The sequence below is a fragment of the Heterocephalus glaber genome, unplaced genomic scaffold, assembly GCF_053883595.1.
Source record: "Heterocephalus glaber isolate CG9 unplaced genomic scaffold, H.glaber_assembly_v1.0 deba00000738, whole genome shotgun sequence".
In the NCBI taxonomy this organism is placed as follows: Eukaryota; Metazoa; Chordata; class Mammalia; order Rodentia; family Bathyergidae; genus Heterocephalus; species Heterocephalus glaber.
In genome coordinates, this window is record NW_028258161.1 from 13,778,464 (window position 1) to 13,805,817 (window position 27,354).

At 46.7% G+C, this 27,354-nt stretch overlaps 1 protein-coding gene across 19 annotated transcripts in view; it reads right to left on the reverse strand.

Moving 5' to 3' along the window:
• The window catches only part of Svil (supervillin), a 209,241-nt gene that overhangs the window by 52,120 nt on the left and 129,767 nt on the right, over window positions 1–27,354 (reverse strand). For 9 of the 19 annotated variants that reach the window (XM_087207029.1, XM_087207027.1, XM_021242021.2 and 6 more), the window contains 13 exons: window positions 23,586–23,643; window positions 23,319–23,470; window positions 20,227–20,878; window positions 14,201–14,281; window positions 11,190–12,044; window positions 10,669–10,839; window positions 9,956–9,990; window positions 9,355–9,416; window positions 8,798–8,937; window positions 7,457–7,552; window positions 5,518–5,761; window positions 4,612–5,137; window positions 3,526–3,754 (listed from right to left, as the gene is read on the reverse strand). In XM_087207029.1, coding sequence (XP_087063155.1) covers window positions 3,526–3,754; window positions 4,612–5,137; window positions 5,518–5,761; window positions 7,457–7,552; window positions 8,798–8,937; window positions 9,355–9,416; window positions 9,956–9,990; window positions 10,669–10,839; window positions 11,190–12,044; window positions 14,201–14,281; window positions 20,227–20,878; window positions 23,319–23,470; window positions 23,586–23,593 — 3,251 coding nt within the window. In that variant the 5' untranslated portion in view covers window positions 23,594–23,643. The remainder of the gene's footprint in view (window positions 1–3,525; window positions 3,755–4,611; window positions 5,138–5,517; window positions 5,762–7,456; window positions 7,553–8,797; window positions 8,938–9,354; window positions 9,417–9,955; window positions 9,991–10,668; window positions 10,840–11,189; window positions 12,045–14,200; window positions 14,282–20,226; window positions 20,879–23,318; window positions 23,471–23,585; window positions 23,644–27,354) is intronic. The other 10 variants (XM_087207031.1, XM_087207030.1, XM_021242018.2 and 7 more) reach the window with 6 other exon arrangements.

Consider the following 27,354-nt stretch of genomic DNA (forward strand, 5'->3'; position numbering starts at 1 on the left):
TCCGATGTCAGAACCTGGGTGTGCTGGGGAGTCAGGGACGTGGCCTCTGGCTGGTTGGGGTGCAGAGGGTGAAGGAGGCTCATGGCCGGACATAGGGGGCCCGAGTGGCCCTGGTAGGCTGGTGGGAGGCGTGGGGCAGACCCGTCACCATCGTGGGGAGCTCCGCTAGGCCTTCCTCGCCTCCCAGGTCCCTGAGAGAAAGGGGGGTCTTTCTCCCCTTCTCCGTCAGCTTCTCCCCAGCACAAAAGCAGATGCTTCAGCAAACAGACATCAGCTTTCTAAGGGCCCGGTGTCCTTTGATGCGGCACTGAAGGTTTTGTCCCTAAATAACAGAAGAGTTATGTCATTAACAGTGCATTTCAAAGAAGTTCCCAAACAGGGCCAATTTGGATCAAATCATTTAGACAGTTATAAAATAGTGGTTGTCATCGATCCTGTGGTCAAAGGAAATTGCACCCTGTGTTTTGTGCTAGTTGGGGTTCAAATTTGTTATTTAAGATGCCAGGAAATATGAAAGGAACTTTTAGACGTGTTTTTATGAGCATCAAACATATGTTCTAAAAGAGACTTGCATGGAGGACTCCCATCATTTCGTAGTTCTCACACTTTTTATCTACAAATGAGGAGGTGACACTGCTGCAGGAGCACTAGATGAGACACTGCCTGCCAAACGCTCAGGGCCATACAGGAGCAAAGGACACTTGGTGGAAGTCGGTGTAGAAAACTTGACAGTCACATTCCCGACAGGAGAAGGCAGAGACCATGAGGTTCAGGAAGACGGAACCACATGCCTTAGGGTACAGCTATTTAGACGACATGACAAAGGAAATCTGTGAATCCCACACTCCATTTCTTAGGATCTCAATTTTAAAGTGAAAACGTACTTGGAAGAAGCTAAGTGAAGAGTATGGGAATCGACCTGGGTGTGGTGACAAGCAGCTGTATTTCCAGTTACTTGGGGAGGCTGAAGCAGGAGGATTGCACGAGCCCTGATTCTACACAGCAAGAAGAATACATGAATTGAGAAAGTTAATACGGAAGAAAGGTGAAAACCTTCTAATACTGATATCTAGCTAGAATTTTGTCCCCTTATCATGTTGTCTGAACAGCGTTAGCTGCTAAAACACCAATATGAATGTGGTACGCAGTAGCCATGTGCATAGGGCAGATGGGGACCAGTTCTATTCACCGCAGGTCCTGGAGGCTGCTGGATCTAAGTCCTTCTTCAGGTAAAGGAAGCAGCACGAGGTTGAAATGTCCTCTAATTTTATGTTACCCCAGGAAACAAAGGCAAAGCCCAAATAAATGTATGAACAATATTTTAAATAAGCCAAACTTCATTCTTCCAAATTCACGATGAGAAGCGATTAGAGCCTCGCTTAGGTAAAAGCTGTTGTGGATGGACTGTAAAGTTATGTAGTTTTGTCATTTTCAACAAGGTACAAACAAAAGTATTATTAAAGAAAGGGAGAAAGATCTCTGGCGATATAGTTGTGTTAGCATAACTTGTGTATAACATATATTAATTATGTTATATAAACTATAACAATGTACAACTGCTAAGTAAAGTGCTCTGCATCCTTTTTCAAAGGGAGATTTTAACAATTAGGGCTGGAGGTGTGGTTCATTGGTAGAGTGCTCACCTGCATGCCCACCACCCTGGGTCCCATTCCCAGCACCACCACAGAGAAAGATAGAGGGAGGGACAGAGGGATGGAGGAAGAAAAGGAAAGAAAGAAAGGGGAGGTAGGCAGGCAAGCAAAGTAAGCTCAGCAGCTGACTATTTAGCAAGCATCCCTAATGTTGGAGATTCGGAACAGACTGGGTCAGGGCACTCTGAGACAGTGATTATTTAGGGCCCCACCGACCACCAGGAATCTGCTGCACACACTCAACTCAACTTCAGATGCACTTCTGGGCAGCTCAAGGAAGCCTTACACTCATCCGTGAGCTTCTCAGATGTCCACCTAACCAAGGTTAAGAAGTTGTAAAGTTTCAAAAATGAGAATTTTATAGTAGAGTTAAAATTGCTTTGGGAAAGATAAAAGTCAACTAAAGTTTATTAAGATGGACAAGCACACAGAGAAGTATGGCTCAGAGGGCAGACGGAGCCTTGTCGTGTAACGTTCAAAGTCCCAGTGGAAAGGACAGATCCAAAGATGGTCCCCGTAAAGGCCTTTGAAAGAAGGCAGTAGAATAGTAGTATTTCCCACTGGAATTTTATCCCAATAATGTCTGCAAATAAATAAAACATCAGAACTATGTAAATGATGTTTACCTTTTATCAATACTTAGGTCCTAGGGATCAAAATACGAGCCAGGTTTTCGTTCAGGAGGACTTTCGATAGGCCAGACTGCTTCCCTGAGTCCGGACACCTCTCTCTCCCTCTTTCTTTCTCTGTGACCATCTTGTCCTGGTAGGTCTCATTTATTGTGCATTTTAAATAATTAATGGTGGAAGTAAATAAGATTCAACTCTCTTATTAATTTGTTATTTAAAAAATGCTCTGTTCTGTCTAATATTTTATGACTAATGTTACCGAAGCGTGGCTTGAAAAACGGAATTTTCACTGTGGTTTGACATAGAGTCTTAGGTAGTTTAAAAGAGTCCTAAAAAAGCAAGAGGGACCTGTGCCCGGCACAGCAGGAGAACCCACACGTGGAGGAGGTGCCAGGGAAGGTCCAGGATGGCACCAGCATGGGAACACGTGGTGGGAACAGCTCTCCTAGTGACAGCTGGGTGCCAGCTCTTCATGAGCTCCTAGCACGACTGCATCTTCTGCAGCTCAAATCAACTGTGGCTAAAGGCTAATGAGAGCACTATATCCTCAAAATAATTTAGTTCCCATCACCCGCATCCCTCCATTGAAATCTGTTCTTTCCAACCTACATTATGCTTTGAATGAAGTGAGGGCTCAGTGCTGATACTTATGTGGAACCATTCACAGCTGTCGTTTGGTAGAAAACTCCCAGGGCTGGGTGCCGCTCCATGGTACAGGGCCTGCCTGGCATGCCCAAGGCCCTGGGTTTAGTCCCTAGTGTTGCAAACAAGTATGATTCAGAAAAGCCTTTAGCTCACTTCCACTAAAGTAAACAAAACACAGAATCTAACCCCAAAGCTACAGATTCTATATATGAATTAATCTTCATTCCCTATGTACTTATTTTATGCCATCACAGAATGGTTCACGAGTTTGCCCAGATTGCATCTCCTATAAGTAGATAATCAAAGAATTTGATATCAAAAGAAAAGAGGTGTACAAATAAGCGAAGCAAGCAAAAATCTGCTTCTGTTTGTTTCTTCATCAGAACTGGCTCTCCTTAGCCCTGTGAGTCGGTGGCTGAGGTGCAGGCAGTTCACTCTCAAAGTCTCCCCAGTTGTTCTGCCATCGCAGCACACCTGCGCCTGGAGTCAGACCTGTGCTTTCACATCTGGCCCCTACTCGGATCTTTCTCGAAGGCCGAGTTGCAAGCTCCTCCCCAGGAGAATCACCCCCCTCAGGAGTGTGCAGGAGTGTGCATTACCTCTCTTTAATCGACATGGTTTTGCCGGGTGAGTCAAGGACTCCCTCTCCCGTGGGCACTTTGATTTCTCCGGCAGCAAACATGGCGCATGGGCTCTTGCAGTGCTTCTCTGCCAGCTGTTCGGAGGAATCCTGCTGCTTCCAGGAAGCTGAGGTTGCCGCTGGAGTCCCAGGCTTCCCAGTGGCGGCTGCACCAGTCTGCTCAGAAGTGGGCTCCCCGAACTCTGCTGCTGGAAAGGGAGGCACGAGCTCAGCATTCCTCCTCCAGCAGCCCACCTGGATGGTGCAGCTCTGGGCCCCATCTGGGGGCGCAGTAGCAGACTCCTCTGTATCACTCCTTTGTGCCCACCAGTGTGTCTCCTGTGTGCAGGGCACAGGACACCAGCGATCACTACACACCAGGGGACTTTCTACCTCTCCAAAACAATACTTTATGTTTCAAGTGGGCTACACGCACAAGCCCAAACCCCCACCCAACTTACACAGTACCACTGCATCAAATGGAGAGGAGATTAAAGCCCCATGCAGCCGGGCTCACTACTCTGCAAGACAGGAGTAAGAGAGAGTGCCCAGGCCCATCACCCCAGTTACTTGGGAGGCTGAGACAGGAGGATCACAAGTTAGAGGTGAGCCTGGGTAATTTAGCAACAGCCTGTCTCAAAATAAAACAAACAAAAGGGCTGGGGATGGAGCTCAGTGCCTCCTAGGTTCAATTCCCAGTAACCTCCCCACCAAGAAAAAAGCAGCCTAGAAATGGGAGACTGCCCAAGTCCTCGCTCCCTGTGTGCACCCCGCCGCACCTTCTCAGCCACCAACTAGCAAAAGTGCCCTGAGAGCTGTCATAGAGCTGATGTCACCGGCAACCAAAGCTGTTCTCCAAGCATGTAAAAGGGGAGCAGTCATTTTCACTGCGTCTGCTGTACACCTCAGATTCCAGGGAAGAGCGCTCCCCCGGAGGAGAACAGTTTTCCCACTGCACCCCAGACCTGCTAGCCTGGGCTGCCTTGTTCACCCGGTGAAAAGGAATCAGAATTGCTGGCAACAAATCCAGGGGGGTGAAACTCCCGATTGTTTTCTGAAACTTTACCTCTGAGCGAAAACCTCCTTTTGGGTGCATTGTCCACGTCCCCCTTGTCTTCGGAGGGCGGGCTGTCCTCGGCGCCCAGGCTTCCTTGCGGGCTGCTCTGCCCAGTGGGAGGCTCCTTCGGGCCGTCCCCAAGGTGGGCGGCGGGGCGGGCAGCGGGCTCCAGGCTTCCCTTCCGCCAAGCTGAGGGCGGCTCTGCTTCCTCTGAGGCCCTGAGGGCCTTAACGCCTCTGTCCCCGGCTGGCACAGCGGCCTTGCCTTCCGTCTCTGCACACGCTCCGGACACCCCTCGGCTCCCACTGCCCTCCGCCAAAGGCTGCCAGGCCTGTGACTTCAGAATACCACCGACTGGAGAGCCTGCATTTTCCACCGCAGGGGGAAGCTTAGAGTCGGTGGCATTTGCACGGTCATCGGCGGGCGGCTTTGTCCGGAGCTCCCCTGCGTACATGGGGGCGACCGTGGGGGCCGCGGCGGAGGACACGGAGGAGATCACGGTGGGCGAGAAGGGGATGAGCTTCCCGCTCTGCACCTAGGAGGACACAGATCAAAGTAAGCACCGGCCGGAAGTTCTGTGCGTCCTGGGTTTCAGACTGGCAGGCTGCAGTACCGCGCTGGGTGCAGTTATCTTCCTAGAAAACCATCCTGGAGGGGTTTCAGAGTACACCTCAAATGAAACCTTCTGGCTGAAAAGTAAGTTGTACTCCTTACTTTTTCTATTCAGAATGGCCTCGTTCAGGATGATTTTGCAAGGAAGTTATGGAAACAAGAGAAGAGAAACACCCTTAGCGGAATTATCTTCCTTGGGATGAAATGATTCCCCAGTTACCCCTCGAGATCCCTTTACTTACAACATTAGCCCAAGAGCAGTGCGTGCCACACACACGAGCCAGAGAGGACACCGGGACCCACCTGCTGCACCTCGCCAAGCGTGACCGGCTGGGTCTGGTAGCGGGCATTTGTTCTCCTCTGTCTCATGTCGATTCGGTTTCGGGTGGAAATAGCTTTGGAGACAGGCTGAGACAACTTGTTAAACAAGGCCAACTTCTCTGCTAAGCTCAGAGTAGAGGAGTCAGGTTCTCCTGGTTCAGCGGAATCTTTGCCCTCATTTGCCTGGTCCCTGGCTAGAGCTTTTTGGTGAGCAGATGCCTGCAATCTGAAAGGAAAGGAATGAAGAGTCAGTGACACAGATAGCAACAAAACCCACTGTGAATTTTTCCCATTAACTTTCTTCCAAGTGTCACTTAAATATGCAATGGGCTTATTTTTCCCTATGAAAATTAGGACGAGGCAGGCAATTGCTTAGCTATTAAACAAGACACTGAAGAGCAGAGACGGTTTGGGACACTATCGTTATCAGTTTTAGAGCAAGCAGATTCTTAGCTCCGAATTACTTCTAAAAAGCAAATTTCCTATTTAAGCAAACAAAGTTGGCTTGGACCTATTTTACCTTAAGAGATGCCATATTATCGGTGTCATAATAAGGCTAAAGGGGAGTGTAAGGCGTTACTAGGGCACAGTTAAAGTTCTCTAAAGATGTGTTTCAGGAGTAAATAACTTAAAAATATAGTCATCTGTGAACAGCATAATCTGAAATACGGGCTTTGAGTCGTAGTTCCCAAATACAAATGTTATAATTCTAAAAATTCTTTCAGTATAGCATTTTTCCCTATTAGGTTCCTAGCAGTCTTTTAAAAGGTACTTAAATTGAATTTCCAATAACTTGCAAAGTGAATAAAATTTCAGGTGATTATAAATCCTTCCAACTAAGGCTGGGGGTGTAGCTCAGTGGTAGAGCTCTGATTTAGCAGGTGTGAGGCCCTGCTAGGCTCCTAGGACTGCAAACAATAACAATAATAATAACAACAATAATGGTAATGATAATAAATTCCTCTAATTTCCAGCTGGAAGAGAAGGAAGGCTTCCAGTTTATGTAGTCACTGTGAATCGTCAAAGGTTTCTGAGATAATATTCCTTCTGCCTCTGACAAATCTCATTTCAAACCTAGTAGAAAGTACATTCTGCCTTCACCCCACTTAATTGAAGAGTCACGGGCTGCCTCAGAGCAGGGAGAGTCCAGGCATTGGTGAGGGCTGTGGGAGGGCCATCAAGGGTCCAGTCTTTCTAGAGCCCAGTGCCTCACCCTGGGAGGACAACCACCAGCCTCCCCGGCAGATTCCTGCTTCTAAGTTAGGCACTGTCATTTTAATTCTTTGACTCTTACTTTTAGCCTTTGTGTTTGGACATGTAACAGCAAAGCAAAGGGGATGTTTACATGGTTTGAGGACAGAATTTTAAAATAACCACAATTTAAAATGTAACAGCAAAGCATCTGTCTCTGATCAGACACTACAAATTGTTTTCTCAATCCTAAAATATAATGGCACTCTCTCTCTATAAATGAGAAACAGGGAGGATTTTTTAAAAAAACATGTATTAGTGTCTAATGTGTTAAAAAATACCTGAGTCTTATCGGAATTTCAATTACAAATTAATGCTCATTTTTCTAGTCATCTGTAAGTGCTAGTATTTTAGATGAAAAAAATGAAAAATTCTTTGGGAATGACTATGATTATGAAAGACAGAAACAGAACAAACGGATAAGTGAGTTAGTGCGTCCTGGTACCAACACAGGTCGTAACAGATGGGCTGGATGTTTCCTCATGCAGACCTACACCACGTGCTCAGTACCTTGCGCTATGACAAAACAAAATGCCACACGTCTCAGGGACAGCTCACTACACTCCCGGGGACTTGGAGATCACACACATGAAAGGCATTCAAGGCTTTCAGAGCACTGCTGCCCAGCACCTTGCACTGGGGGCTACATGCAGCTGTTTCTGTCCAGTACCTGGCAGGCTGCACACAGCTCCTAGCTACAGTGGGCCTAGGAAGTCTCACCATTCCAGGGTGGGCGGCCCCAGAACACGAAGCAGGGATAGGTTCACTTTAAAAGCAATTGCCAAAGAAGGAACATCCATAAGGAGAGAGAAGAAAAGAAGCATTAAGGACAGCATAGATTTAAATTCACCAATTTTTTTTTTTTGGGTACTAGGGATTGAACTTGGGTCCTTCCACTTGCGGGGCAGGTGGTGGAACCACTGAGCTAAATCCCCAGCCCTAAATTCACCAATGTTAAATTAAATCTTTTACCAAAATTCTTTGCTAAGGATGTTGGGGCAAAACAAAAATCACAAAATAACTTGAAGAGCAACTTAAGAAATAAGAGACAGAGTATATTCACTGAGCCTCAAAGGTGATAATTGTCCTGTGTTTATTGTTTTGCTTCCATAGGTATCTGTTTCTTCTACCAGCCACTCAAAAAAAATTTTTTTAAAACAAATCAATTTGCTGAGAGTTCCTAGTCATAAGTTACAAGAATGTACTCATCTATAAAAACAAAAAAATTGAGGCTGGGGATGTACCTCTGTGATACAGCACTTGCCTGACATGTACAAGGCTTGGGTTCCATCCCCAGCACTGGAAAAAGAACAGCACCAGCAAAGAGAAGCTGAGGGATAATTGTCGAGAAAGCAAAGGAGAATGACCTAACTCAGGTTCAGAGGGCGGACCTCATCAGAGAGGCCTGTCAGGTGCCAATGGCCACAAAAACACTTTAAAAAAACGAATACAAATTTTCACTTGATGAAAGCCATTATCTTAGAATGAATTTCCGTACTCTGGGAAAATTATTCTGAGCATACTGGAGTATTTTGCTACAATTGCTGTCCTATAGTTTGGAAATTCATCAAACTGCAATTCATTTTTAAATGGTTTTTTGTAATTATTTAAAAACAAAACAAACGTTTTTCCTTTAGAGATATGTTCTGCAGTATTTACAGGTGGAAAAATGCCTGGGATTTGCGAATAATGCGAGCGGAAAGTGGAAGTAGATGAGGTGCTGGGAGAGAGGCCGGCCAGGCGCTGGGAACTGCTGAAGCTGGGGGTTCATTCTCTTCCATCTGTTTTTGTATTGTATGTTTTTCACCATAAACACAGAAACATCCAAAGGGCACGGGCAACAGCAAATACAATTCTTTGACATTTTCCCAGCAGTTACAATAGGTAACATCCCAAGTCAAAGCCTAGCGAGGCTGCAGGGAAGAAAATCCTGCAATCCCAGCCTCTCCGTGGCTCCCAGCTAAACCCTCTTTCTGAAGCGAGAGGGGGCTTCGGGCCCTCAGGGACTCACGTGGCTGCGATGACCACCTCCTGCTCCGTGACGGGCTGCGTGTGGGAGCGGTCCTGCAGGCGCCGCAGCCTCTGCTCCACGGCTGCGTTTCTCGAGCGTCTCTTTGGGGCATTCTGCTCATCGAACGACTTCTCCATCTCCTAAGGGTAGAGATACTGTGGAGTGCTCGCAACGTCAAGGGGGCAAGTCGAGGCAGGGAAATGGCTCTGTCCTACAGGGCCCCTCGGAGGGGCGCAGGTGAGACCGAGTCCTGGTCAGCAGGGAACGCGCAGGCTGGGGGCGCCAGGGCATCTGCTGCCGCTCCCTTGGGGGCGTCCCCCCCAAGACCCTCGGGGGAAGCCTCCAGCCCCAGCTTGCTTATCCAGAGAGTGTGGAACCCTAAGGTGACTCTCTCTGGTGTTTTGTTCCAGCAGTGGAAGGCTGACTCGCGCAACATGATAAGAGAACAGCGGGTGGGCCAGGTGAGGAGGGTCTCAGAGGTCCCCGAGGGCTATCAAGTGGCCAGAGCCCCAGAAGCCCGCGTTCATAGGGGCTGCGATTTCCAGCCATGCCCTTACCCTGAATAACAGCCTCTTGGCAGCAACACTCAGCTTGGCTCGTTCATCTACCTTTTCTTCATCTGTGAAAAGCCAATAAGTAAAAACTGAGCCTCATTAGAAAATGTAAGCAGCATCTCTGGAACATTTTCCAAGACTGACCTGAAAATCCCTTGCATACGAGAATAGATGAGCTAAATTAACAACTGGGCATATTTCCCTCTCGAGGGGAGCCTGTTCTTCTTACTCAGCTCAGAGGTACTAATTCCTCCTGCACCTCAAATCAAACCGTGTCCGGACAGTGATTTATAGGACAGATTTATGGAAGGAATTTTTCTTACTGCTGAATAGCAGCAGTAACAAGAAAAACCTGCTTATTTGATTCAAATCACTTGTTTTTATATTGTTCACTTTACGATTCTCTTAACTCCTCTCAAAAATAAGAGTGTACTCATCAGAAAATTTCAACTAGGTTTTATTACATTCACAGAAAAAAAACCTTATAGAAAAGCATGAAACTGCCAGATTCTACAATCTTATTCTCTCAAAAACCCAAGAATTTTATTACTTAAATCTAACTTAGATGAGATGAAAAAGAAGAAAAAGGAAAACAGATACTTGCCCTCAATGGTTGGCATTTCTGAACTTGAAGTGTATCTAGGAAAGACATTAGCAAATAATAATAAAAAATTAGTGGTGGGTGTAGGAGACCCAAATAAAACATCATATCAAAAGGAGAAATAGATGCACTTGAACCCTCCTATGGAACACCATCTTTGTAGCTATTCTAGCTGTGAAGACCCGTGTACAGTTGTGAACAGACACAGCGGTATGGACACACAATCCCAGGCAGGTGTACACCTTGTGGAGAGAAGCCAGGATTGAGCTATTATTAAACAGGACTGCTGGTAAATTTTTTGACAAACCTCATCATGTCTGTGCAATCCCATGTGATAATACAATATAAAAACTTAAATATGTGTAGATAGTCATTACAAAACAAATATAAAATTCCTTACTTATTTTCATTGAAAATCTGGTGAACACTCAATCCAAATTTCACAAGACTGGAAAGAAATTAACATTAAAGAAAAATATTTCTTATTTCTCACCATTTGAATGCAGTGTAAGACTGTATTGTGATCCTGGTGGAAAGGTTAAATTCTTTCAAAATACATCTAAATAAGCCAAATGTTATCCCTTACAGATTGGACAGAAGCATCATGGAATCACCAACATCCTATGTAAGCAGTGTCAGATTCATTAGGGTGGTAAAAATCTTGTATCATTTCTTCTACTTTCCTGGACTACGGAACTATGTGCACACATGCCTACCTATCTGATTCCTTGCGTTCTGCTGAGGTTATAGGTTGAGTTCTAAATCTCTCAGAAGTTTTCCTACTTTCACCAGGAGAGAAATAGCGTCTCGGTTTCCGGGCCCCTCTCTCCTGCTCCACACCGGTGGGCAAGCCAGTTCCTCTGGGTGACTGCTCAGCCCGTGTTTGGCTTTTAGAATCAGACGGCAGAGGGTGAGCAGAGGGGAAACAGGAAGGCAGGGAAAGAGAAGAAAGCAGAGGTTTTTATGGAACTGAGGACAGGTGACAGACCCCCCCCCCCCGCATGCCTGCACGATGCACAGACGAGGCGGAGCGTCCCAGAGTGACTCCCCAGCTCCTCATTAGTAGGCAGAAGCAGAATGGTAGTTGGCAAGCCATTTCCCCTACAGTCCGCCCTGCACACGCTGGTGAGCTAAGCTAACGAGGTTCAGTGCGGGTCACAACACACGTCGAGAAGTCAATCACTGTGCCAAGGACGTGCAAGTGCAGCATCAGGAGTGTGTGAGAAAGGTCACCTACAGTTCGGGTTTCTTGCTGGCTCTAGCAGACTCCAGAAACACATTTCTGAGTTGGGCGACGGAGACCCTGGTGTCCAGCATGCTGGGCTCCGAGCAGGGCTCTTCGGCCTTGGACATCTGCAGCTCCAGCTCAGCCGAGTCCGTACCCCTCAAGGCTTGGAGCTGAGGGGGGCCGGTGTAGTCGGACAGCGAGCGGGTGCGGACCTTGTGCTTCTTCGGAGCGGCTTCCTTTTTGGGGTCCCTGCCTGTGGCCTCTGGGGACACAGGCTCACTCTGAATGTACAAAACCACTTCGCTGCGGCCCATCCTCTCGGGGGACTGGTGCTGAGCAGGCGGCTCCTTCTGAGCGTCTAAGGTGGCAGTGGCTTTACCTAGGTCTTCATTCCCAGAGTGGTCTTCCTGGCTTCTCTCGAGCCCCTCATCCTCCGAGGTCACCAGGGCTGGTGGGCTTTTCCCGAGAGCATCAGGAAAGAGGACATCTTCTTCCACCTTTGCTGCACAGATAGGGAGGACTGAGGCATCCCTTCTCTCACCTTCTGGAACCTTCAGGGCGGGAGGCTTTATGACATTCAGGGAGGCCGAGCCCCCCCAGCTGCACTCGGACACACTTCCTGGGGTCTCCGGCGCCGTCAGCAGCTTGACAGTGGGAACAGGATCTGTGGGCTGGACGTAGCCGAGGCTGGCCTGTTGCATGGAGCCACCGGCCCTGCATGGAACCCTCTCGAAGGCCGAGTTCTCTGACTGAAAGGACAGGTAATGGACTGCCTGGTGTCTCCTCTGAGGGAGGGAGTCGGAGGCCAGTTCAGGGATGCTGCGAGCACTGTCCTCTTTCACCAATTTCTCTCTAACTTTAACTCTTTAAGAAAGAAAAAGGATTTAAATTGCAATGTACAGTAACTGCTAAACAGGAAGCGAGCATGCGCAGATCCCGGATTTGCAGTGAGGGGAAATCACCTCATGGGGAACAAGCTGAGGGAAGGTTCTGGTGTTCCATGTTTCATAGAAACCCAGCACTTGCCACATAGATGGTTTGAGTTAGTTTCCAAATTTGCATCTGGAGCCAGTGTGGACCAGACTCACTGTGCCCATGTTGAGCCTAGAGGGGTCAGGTAGTATCCCGAGGAGGATGGGCTCCTTCTGACTAATTAAATGTCTAGCAGCCAGGGAACGGTTCATCCTAAGCAGCATGGTACCCATCAGGGCACAGTGAGGTGGCTGGCTAGGCCCAGGAAGTTTCCTGCACATTCCAGTGCAGTGCTGCATGGACAGGTGTGGGCGAGTTTCCAGGGAAACATCTATGGGTCAAACACTGAGTTTCACTGTCCTTGGAAACGCAAGTTCGTTGTGATTATTTATGTTTTCTATCGTGCCCAGGCTATTCGAATCATCTCTCCATTAAAGCATTCAATGAAACATTCACAAGCTTCTCCATGCAATGCAGGCCACATCCTCCCATTCCGAGGACACAGGACCAGTCTGGACATCATCACTAACAACCGTGGCACCAAAGAGCATTAGAGAAAAGTTATTTGCTGAGAGAATTAATGAAGTGAACATTTCCTCACCGCTGGAATTAGTGTTACATCCTTAGTCAAAAATTAATCTAAAAGGAGATGGCTCTTGTTGTTTATAGTTATTTGAATATCTGAGGGCAAAAATGGAAACCACTTCAAAAGCCCAGGACTCTTTTCCTACTGCAGAAGCAAACCTGTTGTGGGTCCTAAGAGCCTTGGTGAACTTACCTGCCCTTTTTAAGCCTCGGCTGCTTCACCTTCACAACGGAAGGAAGAGTGGCCCGGGCATAGCTCACTCGCCTCCCATGTGCAAGGACCTGAGTTTGATTCCCAGCACCTCAATGTGTAAGTGGAAGTAACAGAGATGTGATGTGATGTCTTGCAGAGCTCATGACTTAGTGCTCAGCAGACAGTCAGCATTTAATGGTGCTAGCTAATTCTTATTTTTACTTTTTGAAACACCATGTTGTAAGAAGGAGAAACCATTCAAACTGCGAATGGATCCCTGATTGGGAATAACCTTTAGGAAGTACAGAGGCATTTGGGATGGGAGAAGTGATTTCTTGGGGGGAATGTAGAACTCTCACATGAGTCAGCAAAAGTAATAGTTTATGAAACACATGTTATGGAAAAGAATAGTCCATTGAAGGACAAGCGTATCCCACTAAATCTGATAAAGACAAATCTGTTTTTAAATATTAGGGCATTCAGGTAGATTCATTAAAGCAAACTCAAAGACTCACGTAAAGGTAACTATAAACAACTTTTGGGAAAAATCACTCCGGGTTGTCCTTTTTCCCAGAGACTATCCAGTGTTGGAGGTTTTCACACTTACAACCTTTTTTAATAATAAAAAAAAAAAGGACTGAAATGTTGAGTGCTCCTGTGGAATGTGAGCCTCTAATCAGAGACAATCTGAATGTTGTCCTCAGAGCAAAGTCACTGTTAGGGACTCAAGACACAGTGCTTTGTGCTTCCCGTGACTTATTCATTCCTGCTTCTCTCTCTCCCTGCCCCCAAGCCTAAAAATGAAACCATAGGGGCTTTTGTCTGCTGTTAAAACCACATGCCCTACGTTTAACTCTTGAAAACTACTGGCTTAGAGACAAGGAGACACAGAAACAAGGAGGCCCAGGGCTGAGTGGAGGCGAGAGAGAACACTGTTAATGTCTCACGGATTGGCGGCCAAGATGGCTGGTTAGGTGCTCCCTACTGCCCCCTACTGCCGACTTCTAGTGAGCAGGTGAGAAAGTTCAGTAAAGGATTGTCAGGCAGGGAGGAGGAGAAATACCATCAGCACGGATTAGAGTAACAGGAAAAGAAAGGCAGACGACTAGAAAGCAAGCTTCATTTTAAACACGGGGTTTCCAAATGGACTGCCTCTGAGCAGGCCAAGAGGAGAGACAGGATTAGCAAATGTGTGGAACAGCAAGGCAAGTCAGAGGGGAGGTGGCAGTGCATCCGGGGAACATAGCCACGGTGGCCCCACGCGAGGTACCTGGAGGGCCAGTTGATAAGTGAAGGCGTGTCTCCTTCAGAGTCTTTCTGCAGAAACCACTCCGGCTGGACCCTCCCTGCACTGCCATGTGCAAATAAAGACTGCGTCAGAGAGGGCCTTAGATTGGCGACCTCCACACACACTTCATGATAACTATCAACCGAAAGGCTTTTAAATAATTATCCTGGCTTGTGAAAATACATAAGTGTGTTTTTCCACGGTTTATATTTGTTTCGTGAAATTTCCACAACACTTGGCTCAGTACAGATATGAAGAAGTAGAAATAAATATACCTAAAGCCACCAAAATGTTTTTCAAGTAATTTTAAGATGTTAAAAAGGAGTCTATTTTAGTCCAGCTCTGCCAACAAACATAGGCAATTATTTTGCAAGAACCTGGAACAAAAATAGAAGGGAACTTAACTTCTACAAGCTTTGTTGAGGCACATTGGGAAGTAGTCAAATATAAAATCAGTGTCTATACAAAACATTACATTCTGAATAAAATAAAAATAAAAATAAATTCAATGAGCTTAATCTGCAGTCGCTGTATTTTCCTTTTATCACTGAATAATACAATTATTTCCACAGTTAGAAATGTCAATTCAGGCCAATCAGACAAAATTTTATTGAACTCTGATAAAGTACAAAATACCGCCTTGCCTAAGTTCGAAGAGGACACAAAGGCAAAACAGGCATCACCCTGGCCATCCAAAATCTTTCAACATGTTATGATAATAATGATGTACGCATTCATCCCGCAACACTCAAATAATGCAAGGCGGAACGTGGCTAAGTAATTCTGCCAGGCTGAAGATATTCTGGAAGAAAATCATAGGCAAGGAAAACCTTGTGCCGGCAGCGGAAAGCAGTCACGGGAGGAGCACTCGCAGGGTGGGTCACACCCTCTCGCCACTCAGAAGGAAAGCAGAGGCTACTTAACTGTTTACCCGCTCGATATATTATAAACCGATCTGCGAGGGTTTCGACACCACGCTGCAGATGCACTGCAGCTCCAGGCAATTTCCAAAACAGCAGAACGAGAACTAAAATTCCATTAACTTAGTCTTCTAAAATCATTTTGGTCCAAGTTTTGGTTCAAACTGACGGGTGAGAGCCTGTCACCACCACTGCACTTCTGGCTGCAGCACGGAACTCTGCCCTAGTCTCCCTTGGACTTGTCTGTTTCTTCTCGGGGCGGAGGCAGGATGAACCTGTGAGACAATCAGTTTCTTCCAGTCTCTCTGTGCTGACCTCAGTGCTGAAATCCTGAATGCTGTACCCTCAGCTGAGACAGGAGGATGGCAGAGGGTTGTCAGAGAGGTGGAGGGGTCGGTGGAAGGGCCTTGCTAAGTGGACAGAGTTTCTGGCTATTGGCTACACTTGTATTTCCTGCCTGGATTCGAACTTGTCCTAGAACAGAGAAATCCAGGGAATGGACAGCTGGTGTGGTTTGGAAGTGACTCCCAAAGGCCCAGGTCTTAGAGCCTGCAGCTCCACCCGGCAGGTGGAGGTGAGTGGAAGGAAGTTAGGTCACTGGAGGCGTGGCCTTAGAGTCCATATTGGGACCCTGGCCCCTCCTCTTCCTGTGCTTTCTGGCTGCTACAAAGTGACACAGATTAAAATAAAAAGAGTGCAGTGGAAGGAGCCCTGCTTCAGAGACGGAGTGAATGGATGGATGGTGAATGATGATGTGGGTTTTATGAGAGCAGTTCCATGGCCTCCATCAAGTTACTGTTTAGAGCTTTCATTTTTTTAAATGTATAAAATAGATTCTTAAAATAATCTCCAGGGTAACTTCTGGTTCCAGGAGTCTGAAGTCCTCCAACGGAGAGCACTTATTCTGTGAGGTCTTGGGCAAGCCAGTTTGCCGAGGGCAGGGCCAACCTGTCTAGGATGGGATTACAGGGAGCCCTGAGACCAGAACAAGGAAGCGGCGGCTTCAGGTGGACCAGAATGGTTTCTGATGTGGCGAGTGTGGGCAGAGAATTCTCTTCAGAGGAAGTAAGAGGGCTCCACTGATCTTCATAAAAGCCAGCAGTTGTTGCTCCAGGGTAGCACCCCACGTACATAATGACAGCCTTTCACTCGCGATGACTCCTAAGAGTCAACAGGCAAAAATGTACTTCCTGCCACAGGGCACAGTCACATCTAGAGCAGTAAAATTAGCTCCACCATGTGGGTGTCCAGCTCCCACTACACAAAGCCTGAATCTCATTAAAATTAACAGTTAATTTACTGAGAGTTGCCTGTTTAGGAAAAAAAATGCTGCTTGTCGTACACGCACAGGGGTACAAATGCACAAGAGCAAAATTTTACATTTAACGTCTGGTACACACTTAAAGTTTTAGCTACTATAGGTAGCAGGTGACATTTTGGGAGATGTATTCATATTTAAGTCAATGAATAGGAATCACCACTTACTAGTGAGAACAGAATTAAATGTTAAAAAGCTGAGCCAGGAGGCTGCAGGCCGTGCACTGTGCTCTCCCGTGCATGTCCCTGTCATTGCCCGACACAGAACTATGGGAGCCTGAGGCACTGGAGCTGATTTTAGACTCAAACTTCTCATCAGGAGTTGGGCAGATGCCATCAGAAATAAGCGACAAGCACCTAGCCAACGCCTGTCTTTCTCAGCACTCAATCTGCAAATTACAGTGCAGCCTGCGAGCTTCATTCTGAAGGGACCCTGCTACATCTTCCTGCGCTGATCCACATTTTCCTCTTATCACTGAATATCGCAGCTGGTGTGACAGACAGATGCTAACCATGTTCATTTGGCAAATGTTCATGAGCTCCTAGTCTGCATCACATTGAGTTAATAAGCCCTGAGGGTCATAAAGGGCACTCAGGCATCACTCTGGCAACAAAATCTTTAGGCGAGAGGAACCCGGATCTACACATTCCTGACATCCAAATGCAGCTCCCCCAGCAACATCCACCAAAGGCAACCGTCCCGAGGTCACCTTCAGCATCTGCTCTCCACCAAACCCCTGCACCCACGTTCTGGCCACTAGTGACATGATTTACTAAGAGAAAGAAGGAGCGGTGGGGGTTGCAGCAGTTAGGAAGAAATAAGGAACAAAGGTGTTCTACAGCGAGTCCCTCTCTAGAATCAAGGCGTGATTCTTGGTGACAGGTGACACCCGCAAACAGCAGCTGGGGATCCCAGGCAGGAACTTTCTCCACCACAGAAGTAACAAATATGGTGCATTTCCTGTTTGTCCCCCCTTTTTCTAAAATAAGAGTTGCACAAAATAGCGATTTCAAAGAGTTTTGGGATTCAAGATTTCTAGGAGTAGCAGTTCAGATTTTTAAAAACAAATAATCCTTAGCGGCTGAATTTACAAAGAATGGTTTATCTTAGTGACACCATCTCTCCAGAAAGCAAGGTCTGAGAAGATTTGGAAGGGTTGGAGGTGTCATATTGGGGATTGCCTTAGGCTGCTCCATTTGGCTACAATGAATATTCCTAGGTTTTTTTGTTTTGAACAATGTGTTCATCTGAATTCCTGCACAACTAGTAACAGGATTTCTGAGCTGAAAACCCTGCAACGTCTATCCAGCAAGCATTAATTAATTTTAAAAAAAATCAATTTATTATATAAATGGAATACTAAATAATTCCAAATAAATTCATTTTTCCAAATAAATTCAAATATTGCCTTAACAACTGTTATTTAACTGGTAGCGATTTAAAAGTAGAAAAACACAATGAAGTATAAGAACTAATGATAAGTACCCACACACAAGTGTGTATGATGTTGCAGGACAGAGGGTGCCTCCAAGCTTGGGTATCCACCTATGGTGTCCCTGAACTTCCAGGTTGGATCCATGAGGGGTGCATTGGTATTTAATTAATGAAAGAAAACAGGTCCTTGCAAGTGAGCAGGAAATAAAATAATAAAATGGAAGTGAGAGAGTTCAGAGATTTAGCAGCGAAGTAACTGGACAGAACTAGGTTATGAGAAAGTACAGAAGTAAGAAAGAGATTCCACTTCTGAGGACAACAAATCCACAAAAAAACGCAGCATCAGGATTGCTTTGTTATTTTATCGGTAGCCATGCCCCACCCTTAATTGTGTTGAACTTTTCTGCTACATATTTCCATGCCAGATGACATTATTGTTTTGTTCTACGGTTGTTTAGGTCACCAAGGTTTCTTTTGTTACCGTTTTAAGTTATAAAGTAGTTTTTACTGTTTGTCTTCCTTTCAGATGGAAACCATACAAGAATGACTTTCTGAAATTTGAATTTCCTGGCTCTAGATAAAGGACATCTAAGCAGAATGTTAATCCATTTTAGCGCCATCTTTGCAAGCTGAATCAATACTCATCACAAAATACAATTTTAAGTTTTGAAAATCTCATACTTGTCACACTTTATTTTCCATCCTCCTTATGTAAATGGGTCCCAGGCATTTTCCTAATGTATCAGTCATGATTTGTGTTTCTTTGCCTGTGACTCATACAACTGCACACCTTGGATTGGCTTCATAAAATAAAGCAAGTGCATTTACAAGTTCCGAATCCTTTCCATCCACTGTTCATGAAAGTAAAGCTAAGTGGGTCACCAAAACTTTTAGATAGCACAGCTTTTCAAAAACCTGTGAGAAATGACTACCGGCTGCTCCTTAGCTAAGGTAATGATGCTTTCCCTCAGTCACACACACACACACACACACACACACACACACACACACTCTGTACATTTTCAAATCTTAAAACAAAGTTATCAAGTGACCTTTTTACTTGGAATATTCAACAAAATTTTCATTACAGCTGACTTAAAATCTTACTGAGATTCTTTGTATCCATGAAGTCTAGGTGGCAAACCTGCATGGTGTGGTAATGGACTGCTATCATCATGTGGCAATCTGAAATTAGATGCTCCTTTTTCCTTTTTAACAGATGGTAACTGTACACTTGTTATATTCTTTTTAAACTGGAACCTGTTAGGTTTCTTTGTCCTCCTCACAAAACACATAAAGGATTTCCTTTGATACAGAATAACTAAACCCAGAACACTATTTCCACTGTGAAATGAGAATTTCCCAAACAAAAGGCCTCCTTTCAAAATAGGAAACAAAGGTCACAGTCCTTCAATTTCAAGTGGTTACGTCTCAAGGCTGAGACAAGGGTCCTCACGATACAGGCCTGTCCTCTACAGTATTTCATTTACCCAGTCCCAGTCCCTGCTTGCCTCTAAGCCGGATGTTTGAGTAAATTGCTCTTTAGATATGACCAGCACATTTTTCAATTTGTTTGGAAACATATTCTCTCCTGGCATTTGACTTTCTTTCTGTCTCTTCCAGTCATTCCGAATGGGGACTGCTCTTGTCTTTGGTGGATCCTGCTACTTCTCTTCCTGCTGACTGTTTTAAGAGGGTCCCGCTGAATTGCCCAGGCTGGCCCTGAACTCCTGAGCCTCTTGCCTCAGTGTCCTGAGCCGCTGGGAGAACAGGTGGCACCGCTGTGCCCATCAACACGCTGGCCTTTGCGATATGGTGCCCTTACACACAACTACCCCTTGGTGTCTTTATGTGCTTGTGTAACTGTGGCAGGGTTATATTCAGTGTGTATTACAGTCACACCCTGTACCCTCACTCAGCCCTACCATGGCCAGTGCGACCCCTGTTATTTGTGATTCTAAGCATCAACAACCAAAGGAGTCACTCTAAATCTCAAGTCTTGGGTATGATGACATAAAAACAGACAAAAATAAGTCATGAAAGGCAGGCGAGAAACATAGTAAAAAGAAGGGTCCCGGCACGGGGCATCCACAAAAGTGTCTCCATTACTCCTGTTTAGTTTATGTTCATAAAACACACAAGAAACACATCTAAAGAAGGTTAACTCTCTTGCCTGGGTAGAGCCTGTTTAATACTGTGGAAATTACCCGCAGGCCCGGATGACTTCCTGGGACGCGGGCCTGCGCAGAATACCCACAGACAAACTCGACCACACCCAGGCCGAGAGAAACCCAAGCCCGGTATCTCGGGTCAGGCTGGGCAGTGCCCGTGCTTACCTGGACCGCGGCTCCGGGCCCCCCGCGGCGTGGCTTGGGGAGGGCGACTGCCGAAGTGAGGGGCTGTGGGTTTGCTTCGGGGACCTTGGCACTTCAGTGAAGGGGCAGCCGCGCCTAGAGAACGAGGACGGGGGGCTCTCAGCCGTCGGGGTCGGGTCGTGGGCTGGCCGGGTGGCGCTCAGCCGCCTCTCTCGTCTTTGGTTTTCCAGGTCGAGAGCTGCCTCCTCGTCAGAAGGGTCCCGGGCGTGGAGCGGGGCGCAGTGCTCGGGTCCGACCACACAGGCCCTAGGCCCCACGATCTCAGGCCTGGAGTAGGCAGAGCTCGAGTCTTTGCTGGACTCTTCTTGCTGGTCGGCTTCTCCTGCCCGTTTCTCGGCAGCATCGGGGCCCTTCCTGGACTTGGGGTAGCGGGACAGGCACTCAGCGTCCTCCTCGGGGTCCACAGTGAGCCCGTACTTCTCGGCCAGCTGTCGTCTCCTCTCCGCTTTGTACCTTGCAATCCTCTCGGCTTTGGACTCCTGACCATGGGGGTCCATGATGCCTGGGTGACAGGAAGGGTCACCATGGATGGCTGAGCTTCCCCTGCAGTACTTAGATCGAGTCTGCTTTTCTAAAGAAGAGCCGGAACTTTCTTCCTCTTCGTTCGATCGCCCTGCAAGAAGAGCACAGGGAGAATGCACAGAGTCCTGACGAAGGCACTTACCACGTTCACTCGGGTGACCACGCTCCCCGGTACGCACCTTGCACCAGGCTGAGGCCATCTGTCACCTTGGGGCACCACCTAATGGATCTAAGGGCCACCGGGCCAGCTCGGGTCTGCAGGGCCAGGGCGAAGGCCAGAGCTGCTGCTCCGGAGCTGTGTGGAGCCCAGCCCAGCCCAGCCGCTGGTAGCCCACAGTGCCTCCACCCTTGCTGTAGGCTTATTTCCCCTTCTTTCTCTTCTTTGTTTGCTTTTGTTTTATACTTCACATGTGAGGTCAAAGGACAAGTTCAGAGTCTGGTAGAAAAGACAGATACTGGAACAGCTACAATTTGCAAAGTGGTCTGTCGTGGTTTGTAGTTCTACAGGATCTGATATTTTATGTATATATGTATGTATACATACACATATGAGGCTTCTTCTAACTGAAGCACACATAGATGATGTAGAAAATGTCTAACATGAAAACACCAGTCATCGTATACACTAGAGAGCTGACAGTTTTATATACTCCATCTATTCCTCTTGGTCTTTTGTGTAGTTCATTTCTTCTTTTTTCTATAGGAAATATTTAATGTTATTAAAGTTTTATATAAAATATTTTCTTATATTTGGAAATCTTATTTTGAAGATAATATTTTAAAGCTGCACAATATTCTATCCCATAGGTATTCCATAATTAATGTAACCCTTGCTATAATGCTGGGAGTGGTTCTAACGTCCATCAGTGTGATTTTCTCACACTATCACAGTAGACACACACGAGTTGAATTGGTTTGTCAAAGGGCACATCATTTACAGATGCTTCCTCACAACTATTGAGTGTTCCTTTTTTCAAAAAATTGCCAGTCATCATCAGCAAAAAAGAATATATGCATTTTCTCACTTATTTTATTGGACATTTCTTCTAGGAAATGTCTGCTTGAGCTTATTACTCTATGTAATGCTGATTCATAGTGCTGTTTTTATTAGCTCACATAAACTTGTATGGGAATATTAGCCCTTTGTCATCTTCATGGGTATTTCTGAACTCGCTTGCTGTTTGCCCTACTGGAATGTTTTGGGGTTTTTTGGTACCGGTGTTCAAACTCAGGGCCTTGCGCTTACAGGGCAGGCGGTGGCATTACTGAGCTAAATCCCCAGCTCCCTTGCTGTTGAATTTTGTTGTGACATCTATGTGTTTGTAAGATGTCCTCTACAGGGCAGATGTAATGTCAACTGACCTGATCATCTGGCGATTTCTTCAACTGTTTCTGTGCCATGAAAGCCCTTTCCCATTCTATGTTCTCATGTTTCCAAACATTTTCTTTAAAACAATCTCATGAATAACTGGTCTTATCTTTGGTTCAGGCATGAAGTGGAAAGAGGGATGCATTACCTCCATCACCCCCTCACTGATGCATTTCCCCGGTACTATTTCATTAAGCAGCTCTTCGTTTTCTCTCTGATATATGAGGCTTAAGCTATCATACACTACACAGTGAACATTTTATATATACCAGGACTTGTTTCTGGCTATGAATTTTGGTATTCTCATCTGACTCTTCTTGATTCTCCATTTACATCATTAAAATAAACCTTAGTTCTCCAGGTTTCTGGCCACAGAAAATTAGAAACTGTAAACACAAACAGTGGATAGCAGGGTGACACAAAGCCAACAGTCCTGTTTGAGCGGGAAATTGGAAAACACTGGCCATAGAAGCAGCAGTACAGTGCCTCAGAGCCAGAGATGGGGTGGAACATCAGTCCTGACCATGCCACCTCCTAGAGGCCACGCTGAGTATCTGGGGTTCCTGATGGCGACTGCCATCAAGGAAAAGCGAGGTCATGTGCAACATGCTGTTTAGTATGAAATCAACATGTAATATATTCAAACTATCTACACTAAAAGAATTTAAATAGGACACTTTACTGTATAAACAGAGTAAGGCCCTTATTCAGGCAGGTCCAGCTTTGCCTTTAACTCTCCCTCTACTGGGCACCTGGGCATTAGGGTTAAGCTACTATGGCCGCTGCAGGGCACCTGTGTCTTTCATTCGTCTATCAACAAGCCTGTCCGAGAGTCTCTGACAGCAGACACTGTGGGCAGAGACAGACACAGAGCCTGCCTTGAGGGATCTCGGAACGGGGGACACAGCCAGTCATCCGAACCAGCAGTGTGCCCGAGGAGCTACTGCATTTCTTACCGTTGTGCATCTGAGGCCCACATCTGGGAGGCAGAGTGGAGCTGATTGGTTGTTGTGGCTGTTTAACAAGCGCATTTATTAAAAAATTATATACACACAATGTGCTTCCAAAAATCTCATTTCCATTACTGCTAGGTTGGAGAGGCGGCAAGTGAGAAGTGAGTGACACTGGAGCCTGGTGGGCTGCGTGGTGCTGGGCGGCTCACCGGAGCGGGGGCTGGCGGGGTCGGAGGCGCGTGTGTATCTGGGCATGTCCTCCTCCAGCAGGCGGTGTGTCACCAGCCCCGTGCAGCTCTGCAGGAGGACCGGCTGGGTGTCATTCTCAATTCCTTCCAAGCGCCTGGCAATCCTTTCTTTTCTGTGCAATACATCCGAAAAGGGCACCGTGAGGCATGGAAATCAATATGAAGGGACGACAAAACAGGGCACTGCTTCGCCGAAGTCTTCCTAGCGACCCACTAGGAATAGCTTACCTTTTCATTTCTAAGCGTTCTTTTTCCTTTGGTTCAAAGATTTTTCTTAATTCTGCAACTGAAACAAAGAGCAAAAAGAAAGTGTAATGGTTAGTAGTCATGTTCTCATTCATTCTTGCAACACAGGTTTGTTGAACTCACAATTCTGTCCTTTTCTTCCATGAGACAAAGTACAGCACACCGAGTTCTACCTGCTTGGAGTTTGTTTTCTACTGGGGAGGCAGACGCCCATGAGCAGGTGTGTATACCTACAGCCACACACAGCTGTCACATGTGGAGCCAGGAAGCGAACTCACACAGTAAGGGAACAGCCCTGTGTCACCCTGGGGAGTCAAAGGAGCCTGACTTGCAAGTTCTCTCCAGAGAGGAGTTTTTAGCAGAAATCTCAGTGTCTATCTACGTCTCACTTTTGCTAGGTTTAACCAAGTTTTCTAAGCGTTTACTCTGGAAGCCATTTACAAACCCAGAGGCCAGTCCTATGGAGCCCGCAGGTCACCGTGAACTCACGATGTCACCACTCATGGAGTCTGTGAATGTCCATGACCACACAACTGTTTCCAAGACACATGTTAGTGGCAAACCTTGTGTCACTGAGCCTTAAGCTTCCCCTCACTGCAGGGACACGCTCTCGTTTTCTTCCTTGCTATGGCTTCAGGGATGATGGACTTAGCTGGACCTGACAACTCAGTTTTTCTGGCAGCACTGCAGGTCCAGAAAAACATGTTCTGCTGAGGCTGGGAGGTTCTCGTGTGAGGCCAACTACAGGGAGATGCCTGACAGTGGCTTCTCCAGGAAGAGGCCAAAGCTGGTAGAGAGTAAAGGTCTCTCTCTCCTTCTGCGCCTGTGGGTCCCCAGGTCCTCTGAGTGTCTTCTTTGTAGCCAGGAAGGGGCAGGAGCAGAGGGGCAGGAGAGCATGGCCAGACAGGCAGGGCTGACACCCCTCTGCAGCCTGAGTCAGAGGAGGTCGAGGGAGGGAGTGAAGACGGAATTTAATCTTCCACTGCTCCAGATTGTTTTCAGTGGTCATATTTAGTAGTGAGTCAAACCATGTCTTTTTCACTTTTTTATTTTATTTTATTTTTTTCCTTAAATTCTTTTATTGGTACATTTCAGGCATATAATACGTTTACATTTCTCATTGGGAACTTGTACCTTTACATGATGTATCTTGGTCCTTATTCTTAAAAACCATGTGTTTTTATAATGCTTTTTGTGTCCAGTATTACAATCCTTTCCCCTTTATTTTTAAATTAAAGAAAAACCTTTAAAATATTAAAGTTTTAGTTGAACTGCCATCCCAGATACTTGGGGGACTGAGGCAGGAAGATCGCCAAATTCAAGGCTGGCCGAGACCCCTACTTGAAGCATATCTGCAATCCCAGTACCCCGGCAGGCTGAGGCAAGATTGCAAGTTTGAGCCCAGCCTGGGAAACTAACTTAGTGACCTAGAGAGACTTTGTCTCAAAATTTAAAAGAAGGACCTGGGATGCATCTCAGTGTGAAGGCCCTGGGTTCAATCCCTGGTACTGCAAATAAACAAACAAACAAACAACTTTAAAAGGGCTGGGAATGCCTCCATGGCAGAGCACAGGAAGGACTACATTCTACCTCCAGGGTGGTCAAAACCCCTCTCCCCGGCTTCGGAAGGTCTGAGTTGCCTCTGGAGTCAGGGTGGCTGTAGGCAGATACACATGTGCCTGCGGGGTTGACCACTTTCCTCTTGGAAGACGAGGCCCAGAGATAACTGGAATCCCACCTCTCTATTCTGCATGAGGAAGACTGGCTGCTAACAGCTTCCCGGGCAGCACAGTCAGCTTGGGTGAGAAGACAGCGATCAGTCTTTAATGGTGAGCAGCACTTTGTTTTACGATATTTTCAATATTGACATGTGCCAAGGAGTTTAATTAATTATTTAAGCCCCACAGAGGAGTATGGGACTGGCTTCTTCATCAGACTGGTCAAGAAGTCCGGCCTGAAAGGTATATCTTCAACCCCTGCCTCGAACTCCTGAGACCCAGAGTGGTATTAACGGGGCCCTGCACAGCATAATGATCATTACCTTGTCTTCTCCCAAATTATTTCAACTGGGAACATATAAAAGCATTGACACACAATGTCACACAACTCCTGCTGGGAAAAGTTAAGATACTCTTTTTGTGTTCTAATTACAGACTGTTGAAAATCGCTTTCTCATCACTGTTTTATTTTTAAATTTTCCTCAGAAATTTACAAGTAAAGATATTTTTAAAAAAGGTTCCAGCGGTATGTTTAAAGGCTGAGTGACAGTTTGCTTCCTGCCATTCTTCATTTCCCGTATTCTAGGAGGAAAGATCAACTAAAAATAACACCTTTGTAAACAGCTTTTAAAAACCGATGGGAAATACTGTGTTTGAAAATAGAATCACTAAACTACCTCTGAACAGTAAAAAAAACAACAAACCAACCAGAACCCCCTGGGAGACCCTCCACAGCACAGTCCTACTCTGCCCATGAGAAGCTGGCCCTGGCAGGGTGGCTTTCGCTTGCCCTGTCTTTGCCGGCATAAATCCTGAAACACTTACCTAAGTGATTGAGACACTACCTGCTGAATGGTCTTTCTGTAGAGTAAGAGAGCCCAGAACATCCGGGCAGTTCAGGGGGCACTGGAAACACGAAGTGCCTCTTCACTCTCTAGCTCTAGCTGGGCACCGATTAACACAAAGCCTGTGAACGGCTGTGGTGTTTCACGCGCAGCAAAGTGCAATGTTTGTAACAGGTCCCGGGAGGTCAAGGTCAATTGCCATGTGGAGGCAGAGGAGAAGAACAAAAGTGAGTGCAGCGCCTGCCAGAGAAGGAAGACCCTGCCCACATGTAGCCTTCTTGCCTCTGCCTGCTGCATCTCCTTTTCCTACCTAGAAAGGCCTTTGGGCACCAGAGTATGCCAACAAGGTGTTCTGGGACGACATTCCCCTCGGCTTCTCGTGGCCCTCGAATAAACCTGACTTCCTTCCTCCCAACTCCACCTCCTGAGTGCTGGCTTCTGAGTGTTGAGCAGAGACCGCTGGTCCAGTGACGTAACCACCATGCTACAGTACCCTGTAAGGGCTTAGATTTCACGAACAGGGACGGGACAACAGTCAGAGTACTTGATCATCACAGCAGCTAGCCCTCAGCCTGGCAGCTTTGCTCAGCAGCAAAGCGAGGGATGGGAGAAGGTCAGGCCATCACCCCCGGGGGCCCCTGCCCCTTCTGGACAGAACAGGCCGGCCACTCTGCCAGTAGACACTGCCAAGGGACAAACACTGACCTCTGGGCACCGGGGGGAAAGTCTCTGGGTCACATCAAACAGGCACCACACCATGGTCACAGACTCGGAAGCCGGAGTGGCAAACGTGAGCCCTGCGCTGCCACACGTGGAGTCATCCTGGCTGTCCTGCAAAATGCTAAACCAACCCAAGTCCCTGTGACAGAGATGCCTCCACCATAAAACCAAATACAATGGAAAAAAATGCCTCCACATTTCCAAAGGCCCCAGAGGCTGTCCTGGATTAAGAACCAGTGATTCCTCTAGAGAGATATAAAATGGGCATCTATTCCCCAGGTGCCCGTGCCCCACGTTACCCGAGACAGAGCCCACCAGCCCTCGCTGCACCCTCTTCAGTCACCCAGAGATCCGTCCTCAGAACTGCTGGCCCCAAAGGCAGCCTCCGTCCATCAGCAAAGTGGGAGCTTGGGATTACACCTCCTGGTCCTCTCTGATCGCTCTACTAAGGAATGGGTGAGGCTATCA